This window comes from Gallus gallus, chromosome 19 (genome assembly GCF_016699485.2).
Source record: "Gallus gallus isolate bGalGal1 chromosome 19, bGalGal1.mat.broiler.GRCg7b, whole genome shotgun sequence".
NCBI lineage: Eukaryota > Metazoa > Chordata > Aves > Galliformes > Phasianidae > Gallus > Gallus gallus.
Genome location: NC_052550.1, coordinates 9,028,633 through 9,039,099, shown reverse-complemented (window position 1 = coordinate 9,039,099; position 10,467 = coordinate 9,028,633). Strand labels below are relative to the sequence as shown.

The window sequence follows — 10,467 nt, the reverse complement described above, 5'->3', positions numbered from 1 at the left end:
CGCGGCCCCGTGCCGTCCCGCCCCGCCCTTCGGCTGCGGGCAGTGCGCGCCCCTGTTGGGGGGTGCGGAGCCCCGATTTCGGGTTCCCATTTTGGTTTCCTGAGGCTGGCAGGGTACGGCCGGGGTGTGGGGTCGAGGCCCGCTCTGCCTGAGGGTACCGGCCGCGCGACTGGAAGGGCCGAGCGCGGCCTGGGGCTGCAGGGGGCCCCGCAGGGCCTCGCATGCAGCCCCAGAGCTCGTGGCGATGTTGCCGGGCGGTGTGCCTGCCGGGCGCCGGCGTTGTGTTGGGCCTTCAGCGCCCACCCGGCGGTTGAGGTCGTGTTATGAATTTAATTGTCCGTCCTTTGGCGCTGCTCCTGCAGCCGAGGTTCTGTCCGCAGCCCTCTATGCTGGTCCCCCCCGGGCCGTCACCTCATCCCTGTGCAGCTGCTGGCCTGCTGCTGACGTCCATGTTGGGTGCAGCTCGGCGGGCGTCCCCTCAGAGCCGTGTGGTGGTGGTTGAGATGACCAGCGCTGCTGGAGGAACGCGCCCTGCGGCTCACGGGTTGCTCCTGTTCAATCATACAGATTGTGAAGCATTTAATTTCTTGCATGGGAACTCGAGATGAGAGCTGTTCTCTGGCAGCCAGATGCAGCCTTTGGCAGTTCATATCTGGGAGGTGAAGATGGCGTGTGATACAAATGGGGAATAAAGTGGAGATTCAGTCTGTATGAGCACATGGAAAGGTGCACCACCTCAGACCTAAAGCTCACAATGAATATCCGCATTGTTCCTTTGAGGCTGGGGGAGGAGGATGTCTGCAGTTGTAGGGTGAGTTTGGTACATGTACGCTCTTCTGAGCTGTTTAAGAAGGCCAAAAATATTGGAAGTGATTTATTTTTCCTTCTTCCCAGGCCCTGGGAAGAATAAATATAAAGAATAAATATAAAGAATAAATAGTTGAGGGAGGCAGAGTTTGGAATGTCAATGAAGTATTTATTGTTTATGCCAACAGGTTTTTCTAGTATCTGGGAATTAAAACATGAATCCAGGTAGTTAATGGAAGGAATCAGCATGTGGGTGTCTTCACAGCACCTCGCTTCGCAGTGAATTGATGTGATTGCTCCTAACCAGGTAAATGTTGCTTCTGATATTAGGTCTGGTTTCAGTCTGCAGCGGTTGAAGCTGTGGTTATTTAAGCTGCTGATGTTCAATCTGCTGTTCCCAGTAAGTGGTGAGGAGGAAGATGATGCTTTTTTTTTTGTTTGTAAAAACAGTGTTTCTCTAAGGCCTGCAGCATTTCTTAAGTAGGTTTTGTGGATGACAATAATTTGGGATCTTCTCATGTAAGGATCTGGCAAAGGAAGAAAAAATATCATGAGGAATACTAAGCACCCCTCTTCCTAGTGAGTTACACCAGTGCTCATGTTTTGTTTTTCAAATCAGCAATTAGTGGAGTGACACCTCCTGGCTGAACTGAACTAAAGGTAGCAGTGACATAAAAAGCCTTCTGCCCTAACTCTGTTTGAATGGTTTTCAGCTTAGGAGAGGCCAAAAGGTGTTACCACCTGATGGCTGTTCGATGGCGTGTGTGAAATGGCTCCTAAGGGTCCCAGTTTAATTTCCTAACCTCCCTCTGCAGCACATTTCTCACAACATCGTTACACTCCAGGAAGGTCTAAGTGGATAATTTGTAATGTATAATGTGCTCGTGTTCTGGCTTTTCCCACTCAGAAGTTTTAACAAATGAAGTAATTTTCATTTCTCCCCTTGTTATTTACTGATAACTTCTGCAAGTTAAGTGTTCTTGAGCAGTTTATTCTGTATGTGCAGTATCTGGAGAGTTTCTTGTATGCCAGCAGGGCTAAGCTCTCCAGCCTCAGCATGAGGCGGCAGGTGGGGAAGGTGGCAGACACATTGTGAGGCAGGAGTAGGGTATAGCCGTTGTACCTCAACAGTCTGCTTAATGTGGTAGGAAGCATAGATTAAATCATTTCTTCATGAAAAGGCACCTTAATAGTTCATTTCCAGGACTGCAGGGATATTTAGGTTATTTTTGAAGTGGAAGGAAGTCTTCAAACACAGTAACTGTTGGCCAGATGTCCCCAAACTGAGCTGACTGTGAAGGACAGACTGGCCCCACACATCCTCCCAGTGCTGACAGGACCAGCTGCACTCCATCCTTAGCAATGGCCACAGCAGGACAGCGTGCAAGGCTGAGCCCACCCAGCTTCCCTGGGGCACAGGTTTGGCTATCTCCTTACTACCTGGTAGCTCATTTTCACTTTAAAATTTGCTTGCACTGAGGCCTCCTACCCCTGGCTCAAAACTTGCTTGGCACTGGCTGGTAATACCTGTGGAAGGGATTCTGAGAGTCAGGCAAAACATAGCACTGACTTCTTTCTGTCCTCAGGTAGCTGGGCTGAGAGTGTTCCTGACTGGTGATCCACTGGGGTGGGGGCTGCAGATATGCATTTGCTTCTGCTCCATCTGCTGCCGATCCAGTCAGGGCACGAACACTTAGGAAAGAAGCAGAATCATTTAGAGTTTAGTAGGAGATGGTGGCAAATACCAACTTCTCAATGCTAGGAAAAGACTGTCTCTGGTCAGGCCATGGTGAACATTAGTGGATGTTTAGGCATCGAAGTAATATGACTCCACAGAAGTAAACTGGCATATCAGCCCCAGTGTGTTTTGATCTCAATGTCTCCTTCTTGCATGTGTGTGCTCACCAGTACACTAAAATAGTTCGTCCTACAGCCTGGAAAGCTAGAGGGTAACCTTCCTGTCATAGTCTTACCTGTGCTCTTCTACCCCCTAATCTGTCCTTCCTGTGACATCAGGGTACCTCGGGTACCTGGCCAGCAGCACAAGGTGGCTCTGGGCTGCTTTCTACAGAATCGCCTCTCACTGACAGCAGTAATTTGGGTGATAGCTGATTACAACCAAAAAGGCATGCCAGCCATTAGCAGTAGATGCTAATGTGCTACTCTGCTGGGAAGGAGGAGCAAGGTTTCCTCTAGGAGGAACACTGTCCCAGCACGTGAAGGGGTTTGTGAGATGTCCACAGTCAGCATGGCACGCTGACTTCAGGACACGTGCACATCTCAGAACGTCTGCTTTTCTTGTCCCACTGGGCTGAGCAGGCAGGTTCTGTCCATACCTGTAAATACAGTTCTCCCTTCCTCAGAACTCAGTAGCTGTATTTCTGCTAATCAGTGCATGGGACTGGGGTGAGAAGCTGCTGTGTCCAAAAACTTACCAAGTGGCTTATTTCATGTATGAAAAATATGGTATAGCATATCATGGGCGCTAACAGGATGCAGACGATGAACGCTTTCATGAAGATACTTATATTTTGTCTGACCAGCGAATCTTTGCCATTTGCAGATGGAATTTTCTCTAAAATGAGATAACAAAAGATTATTTTAAATGTGTTTGCAAGTCTCTGACCATTCAAGATCTTTTTGGTTAGGCTGGGCTGAGTAAAGCGGGTTGAGCAGAGCAACAGGGCAGGGTCTCCTATTGGCTTTCAGTGGAAGCCATCCATCCCTCTGCAATCTCAGAATCTTTTTACTTTAAAATATTTCAGATATCCTTCAGTTGCTGAGAGGTCCCCAGAAGCAGCTGGTGTGTAAGTGCTGTACGGTACTGTGCAACTTCCTGCTGAAGGCCAGTGAGGTTTTTAAGGAAAGCTAGGAGCCCTTGCTTGAACATGGGTGAAAGTCAGTACTTAAATACTGTTTTCTTATTACAGCTGTGGATTCACAAGGGACCCGGGACAATATATTTATTTGGGTCAGCGTAGTTATTCAGAGAAACTACTGCTTGGGAGAACTCAGGCTGAGCTGTGTGTGTGAAAGGCACTACCCTCTCCCATCCTTACCCCTGCCATTACACTGCTTTCGTGGCTCAGCAGGGAGGGCTGGCACCTACCTTGGGAAGTCTGCTGCTCTGAGCGCACATGTGGGGTAGATGAGCCATTGGAAAAAGCTTTCTGCTTGGGTGGTGTTGCTGTTACGGTGTGATTTGAAATCACTGCCAGGAACACTGGAAATGGCGAGTTGTAAAGTTAGAGATGTGTTGTTGTTTGAACTGAAGAACTCGAAGCAGTTTCTAGAATAACTTGCATGCTGAAGCAGTGGACAAGAAGCGATGGAGCACCCGGCAGTTTGCAGTACAGTACCGGAGACACGGAGCTTTCTTGCCGGTGTGCCATTTCCCAATGTGCAGAATTTTCCTTCTGTATTAATATTGTAAACTATATTTGCCAAAATCTCCTGGCTCTCCCAAAAGAAGGGAAAACAGCAGCATGGAGTTGTTCCATAACGGGAACCTTTCAGTAGCGTTAACTCTGCACCATTACTCTCTCCTTAGTTTTGATTTTTTTTTTTTTTTGTTTTTAGTGAGAAGGTACAAATAATTTTTTAAATAACCACTAACATATCAACCATATGAAAGTGAAGACTGCTATTCTTCCATATTCTTAAGCAGACATTTGCTACACTAAACTTTTTACCTTTGCTTCTGAAAATAAATCTTCTATGGAAGTGCCTTCTCGTGGACGTGCGTAAGACACAGGTGTGGTTGGGTGTCCCGGCTGTGCTGGGGATGACCTGCAGGCTCTCCACAGTGCATTCCTCCGCTACCCACTCTGTCAGATCTCCGTGCATCTTCTCCAGGTGCAGCAGATTTACTTGCACAGAGCTTTGATGACTAAAGCATTCCAGAAATGTGACTTTATGGTTTCTGCTTAATGTCCCTCTGGTTTCAGCTATCCCAGGGGCTGGAAAAGGATAAGAGCCAAATGTTAATAAAGGTTTCTCTTAGATTAGGTGAAGTTCCTCCCGTGAGAGGTTCAAGCCAGCATTTAGCTTCTTATTTCCTTTGTTATTCTGTGTGTATGTTGGACCACCCAATGCTCAAGCATCATAATCTCTACACTCCCAAGGACAACAGTGGCACCAGCTAACCTCACAGCAGCCTAACCTGCTGCGGGCAGCTCCCTGAACGGTGGCCAGAGGCCAACCTCCTGTTCGGGGTCTGTGTTGCCTTGGGGTCTCATGCTGGATGGGAGCTGAGGCCCTCGGCCCCGGCACTCAGATGCCAGGAGCTGGCTGCAGATACCCCGCTGTAATGAGGCAGGGGCAGCTCTATCCAGTCCAGCTGTGCAGTAAGTCCTGCAGTAACCTTGCTTGCTTTGCTGCAAGAGTTGGCTGAAAATTTCAGATGTTGCTTGTAATGATTGCAGGCAAGTGACACCAACCCATCTAAGGTTATTGGAACGGTCTCTTTGTTTTCTAGCGATACAGAGCTAGAATTCTGCATGACCTCTGTAATCCTTTTTGGTCAGGTGGCTGAGGAAGAACTGAGACAACAGAAAGGGTTGGCCATACCACTGACAGCTGTGACAGCTCTTCTCCTCATGGGCTCTCACCTTGCAGGAAGACATCCAGGTTTCGCGTGCGGCCGGCTGCCCAGGCGCTTCCCACGTGGCATCTGTAGTCCCTGAGGTCTGCAGGGAGCAAAGTGAAGGATGAGTGCCTTCGAGTTGTGATGCAGTTAGGTCAGTACTACCCTCTTTTTGATAACTAATTTTAAACATCAACATTTTGCCGACAGCAAATGTGCTAGAATTTGGGGTGAGGGCATATTCATTAGAGACTTAGTTGAGAATAGAGATTTAGTTCAGCATACAGTAAGGAGACAAAATATGTAAAATTAGTAATAAATATTTTTATAAATTTCCTACAAAGTCCATATTCAGTTAGAGCTTGCAGCTATGTGAGCAACTCACCTTCTCTTATGAGACTCCTGTGCACTATCACCAAGCTGAGTATTAATAGTGTGACCATAATTGCACCTGCTCTTCACAGCCTTGAAGTCGTTTTTATCTTTACTGCTTTCTGTGAGCTGTTGTACAGGTGTTTGAGCAGATACCGTGCTGATTAGCAGAGCTCCCGGAACAGCTCTGTAATCATATATCCCTGCTGGAAACTCCTGTACCTTTACGATGGTTGACTCATGCAGGGCTTAAAGTGAATGTCTGAATTCACCATAGATAGCACAGATTTCTAGTTCTGACCCAGTCCAGCAAAATGTGGACTTTGGTAAGAAATAGGCCTGAAGAAAGCCTTCTCTGTCAGTCAAACTCCCTTTCAATAGGTTTGTCCCAGATGAGGTGTGGTCCTGAGCACAAATCTCAGGGCTGCACGCTGCGATGGGCAATGCTGGTGTGTGGAGCTGGGAGAGGGCCCCGGGCACTGGGGCTGCCGTGGAGACGCTGGCTGCTATGGGCTCAGCTGTTCTAGAAGCTAACAGAACCCTCACCTCCACACAGCCCAGGCCCTTTGTGGCTTTGGATGTTGATGTGGAGGGCTGCAAATGCTTAGGAAAGGGTGGGAGCCTGTGCTTGCCTGCTGGCCCTGGAGAGTGAAACCCCACAGCTCATGGGGCAGTGAAGCCCAGCAAATCCTGCAGCCAAAATGCATCTTTTATTTTGGAAATAGTATATTCACACGAATAAAATACAACGTTCACTCACTTCTCTGCTTGTGAAATGCAGTGTGGAGATGTCTAAGGGAGATCTGTCAGGATCCTTTGCAGAGGAGGATTTCATCATCTTGTCAATGAGCATGTTCTCACTCGGCGCATCTGAGCATGTGTCTGTAGTATCTGTGCTGTTTGTTAGGGAGGGTTTTTTTTTAGGATTTGGATAAGATAATTCACTTCTGTATTCCCCTTTAAAGTGATATTTCCATACTTGCTAATTTTTATGCAGCGTTCTCAAGATAGAATCACTAGGAATCCAATGTTTTTCAGCCTTGTAAATAAAAACTCAAAAATATTGAAAAGAGAACTAGATTTTAAATAATTTCAAACAACTAAGTGTTCATTTTTAATGTGGCTGCCTACTGCTGTTGCTAAGTGTTCCCATCCCAGCACAGCACTTGGTTTCACTTTATGATTCTGCTGTTTCTTTGGGCTGGGGTGCTGGCAGAAGCCTAACTCTGCAGATTTGCAGCACATCTTCGGACACTTCCTGAAACAGTGAGAGAACTGAGGGCCAAGAACAGCACACCTTATAGAGTGAGCGAGCACTGGCAGCTCACCCACCAGCCAGAGGCAGGGTCATGGTTAGCCTTGAGAGCACGCAGCTGCTGTTGCAAGGGTTCGTATTTCATTTCTGATGTTTAAAATCTTCTGCAAATAGCTAAAACACGATTTTGCTTTAAAAATCAAATCTGACCTTCTCTGCTCCTTGCCTGCCAGGACACAAGCTGTGCCAGTGTGCATGGCATCACCAACCCCCTCACCTGGAATGATCTCTCCGGTGTTTGCAGTGGTGATGTTATCAGAGCCTGGAGAAGAGCCATGGAACCCTGGTTTGGCCTCATGGAAGGTAGGAACGTTTTCGCTGTATTTTTTCGTCTGTGGAAAGGCCACATGTGGCTGCCAGAGGTGAATGAGCTGCTGCTGGGAGGGCGGCCGTGGGCTGTTATTCCTGTCAAATTCCAACAGCACTTTCCAAATTGGTGCTTTCTTTTTCATGTTGATCTATTTCTTGCTATTTTCTTGCATTCTTTTCTCTCTTTGCCCTTGAACCTGAGAGTTGCTACGGGATTTAACAACATGTAGCAATCACTCCTCCAGCATATTTGGATAGCTGAGGGATGACATGGGCAGGGCAGAGCAGCATGCAGGTTGTGGCATGACTGTGCTCGGAGAGCTGGGATGAGCCAAGCACCTCTGGTTACCTGGGGTAGATAAGGCTGCGTGTAGCTGCTGTCAGTGCTGCAGGCGCTGCCCCACGCTGCCATGGTGGGCTCAGCACCGTATGCTCGGGGCCATCACTGTCCTTTGGTCTGCTTCAGAAACTCTCCAGCTGTGGAGAGGTTTCTCACGCAGCAGCCGGGTCTCCGGGTGTGCACACAGCTGCCCGGCCTGCGCTGGTTGTGTGCCCAGAGCCCGCACAGACAACGGCACCTCGGAGAGCAGCAATTAGAGATGCGGCGCTCACGAGGGCCAAATAGCAGCACCTCCTGTAAGGCAGGGCACAGCAGCCAGAGGGCACTTCTGCACTGCGTGCTGCTGCGGCCGAAGGGCGCGCAGGGAGGGTTCAGGCGGTGCCCCCACCGTCGGTTGGGTTCGGCCACCCACCCGCGTCTGTGTGGCCGATGGGGACCGGGCCACGCAGCCCCGCAGCAGACTCCCGATTCCACGCGTGAGGGCGCATCGGGGCTGCGCTGCACTGAATGCGCCCTCGGGGCCTCCGGCCGCGCCGCCCCGAAACGCGTGGTGCGGGGAAGGGACACGCGTGGGGGCTCCGGGCCGCGCCAACGCACCGCGGGAGGGGGAGGCTCCCCCCTCCCCTCCGTCAGCAGCCAATGGGCGCGCCGAGCCGCGCCGCTCAGGCCATCGGCATCTCCTCATTGGCCACGCCCCGCGGGCGCCGCCCGATTGGTCACGCCCCCCGCTCCGCGCCCGCCGCCAGCCAATGGGAGTGGCGGACGGCCGGGCGGCGGGAGGGGAGGGGTTAGAGGTGGTTGACCCGAGGTAACCCCTCGCATCACACCACCGCGGCGGCGGGAAGCGGGGCGGGGCCGGGCGCGGGGGGCGGAGCCGAGGGCGGGACCGGGGATGGGGGGGCATCGCCGCGCCCCCAGCACCGCCGCTGCCCTGCACCAGGCCGGGGGCCCGCGGCGCCTCCACCGCGCCCGGCACCCTGAGGTGAGCGGCGAGACGGGCCGGGCAGGGCCGAGCCGGGCGGCGGTGCGTGGGGTGATGAGGGCCGATCCACGGCCGGGGGAGGCGGCGGGGCCCGAACCGCGGGGAGCGCGTGGGGCAGGGCCCGCCGGCATCGCGCGGCCCGGGGGCGAGCGGAAGGCTCCGCGGGCGTCCCGCGTGGGCGCGGCTCTCGAGGCTCGGATCGCTCCCTCGGACCCCTCGGCATCCGCGGCGCGGGGATGCGGGCGGCGCGCTGCCTCGTGCGCGGGGATGGGCGCGGCGTGGCCGAGCTCCGGGACCCGGTGCGGCGTGGGACAGCGGTCCCTCCCGTAGCCGGCGGTGGGCTGAGCTCCGCGGGGCTGCAGGGCAGGGCCGGGCCGGGCCTTCTGGGAGCGCCGCGCCGCGTTGTTGCGCTCTTCTCTTTCTGTGCTATCTTATACATTTTCTTGTGAGGGTTCTCGGGTGCGACGCACCACGTTGATAGTTGGTTCGAAGTGGTATTGTGGTCCTCTCGGAGTAGCGGGCTGCGGGTTCCTGGCTGTGCTGGTGCTCTCAGGCAGTGGGAGTTGGACGCAGCCCCGAGTGACTTAGCAAAGTGTGATTGGCGTGAATGCAGGCTCTGCTTACCTTTACGTTTCCTTGGTGGAAAAGACAGATAAATGTTTTACATGGGGAGACCTGGAAGCACATATCCCTAATGGACGTTAAGCTATCTTTGCATTTCAGATAGATGTTGTGAGCCTTAAAATCTAACAAGAACTTCCACCTGTGGATGCATGCGGGAGTTTGTGAACAAACCGCCTTTCAATGCAGAAAAAGCAGAAGAGTTTCCCTGGGCATTGGATGTGACTGAGCGGGGCGATGGGGGGCAGGGAGTGGGGCAGTGTGTGGTGGGGGCACAGCACACACGGAGCAGCCACACTGCAGGAGAGAACGGCTCAGGAGGTTGGGTGGGCACAGAAGCATCTCTGCCCTCTGCACTCAGCTTCCAGCCCTCTGCAGGTGCTGTGCTGCTCTGCTCAGCAATATAAATCCTTTTTCAGAGTGGGGTGGTTTGAAAAACATTCAGAACTTGGTTTCTGTCTGCTGTTAAGTAAGCGTCGTTCCTGGGTATTGTTTACAAGAATAAAAACAATCTTAAAGGAATACTTTTCATGAAAACTTCTAAAATCTCATGTTTTTATGTCTGTGTTTCTTTGGCAAACCAGATTTGTTTCTTTATGGCTGTAGAGTTGTGGAGAAGTGATTGAGTTTTGCCCTCCCTCAGGCAAAAACAAGTCCATCTGTAAATTTGGATTGTGGAGTTTTCATTGCTTGTAGCATTAGGCATACAAAGAGCATGATTTGGGTATTAAATGCCTTAATGTCTGTGGAGCTGGGGAGTTGGGAACGTGTTATGTAGCTCTGGCTCCTGATGGGAACTGCTTCCTTCAGGAGGGAGGAGTGTGGCTCAGATTCTGCAAGATAAAACTGTGATTTAACCCATGTTTGTGTAATTGAGCAGGCTCACAGTGCATGACATTACATGTTCTTAAATCCCTGCAAAATGGAATTCTCAGGATGTATCCTGCTGTAGCGTACAGTTTCTTTTAGTGTATGTGTGCAAGTTAGCCCATTTGACAACAGTTGCCACCCAGAATTAAGCACAGGGCATGTAAATAGCTGAGAAGGCAGACAGTTATTTTGTAGTGACTTGTTCAGTGTTATTTACACACGTGGAATATCTGCTAAGGGTGGCGGTGCACAGGCAGTGTGGCAGT

The 10,467-nt window shown here is 51.2% G+C and overlaps 2 protein-coding genes across 11 annotated transcripts in view; one reads left to right on the top strand and one right to left on the bottom strand.

Moving 5' to 3' along the window:
* Positions 1-10,467, top strand: part of ACACA (acetyl-CoA carboxylase alpha) — a 111,105-nt gene that overhangs the window by 235 nt on the left and 100,403 nt on the right. For 4 of the 8 annotated variants that reach the window (NM_205505.2, XM_046902307.1, XM_046902308.1 and 1 more), the window contains exon 1: positions 8,657-8,710. The gene's annotated coding sequence lies outside the window, so the exon portion shown is untranslated. Of the gene's footprint in view, positions 1-11; positions 812-995; positions 1,115-5,333; positions 5,547-7,252; positions 7,383-8,656; positions 8,753-10,467 lie in introns of those variants that run through there. The other 4 variants (XM_015295691.4, XM_046902306.1, XM_046902304.1 and 1 more) reach the window with 4 other exon arrangements.
* On the bottom strand, positions 956-8,403 carry C17orf78 (C17orf78 homolog). 3 transcript variants are annotated; one of them, XR_006931851.1, is made up of 8 exons: positions 7,297-8,403; positions 6,525-6,660; positions 5,418-5,495; positions 4,500-4,766; positions 3,917-4,030; positions 3,243-3,382; positions 2,335-2,499; positions 956-1,334 (listed from the first exon to the last, which is right to left on the bottom strand). XR_006931851.1 is itself a non-coding variant. In XM_046902771.1 (7 exons), exons 1-6 carry the CDS (start codon positions 7,529-7,531, stop codon positions 2,356-2,358), a joined length of 978 nt encoding a protein of 325 aa, XP_046758727.1. In that variant the 5' UTR covers positions 7,532-8,403; the 3' UTR covers positions 956-1,334; positions 2,335-2,355. The 3 variants fall into 3 exon arrangements, 2 of the variants coding, with proteins under 2 accessions (XP_046758727.1, XP_429523.1); XM_046902771.1 differs by lacking the exon at positions 6,525-6,660; XM_429523.4 differs by lacking the exons at positions 6,525-6,660; positions 7,297-8,403 and adding an exon at positions 5,778-6,269.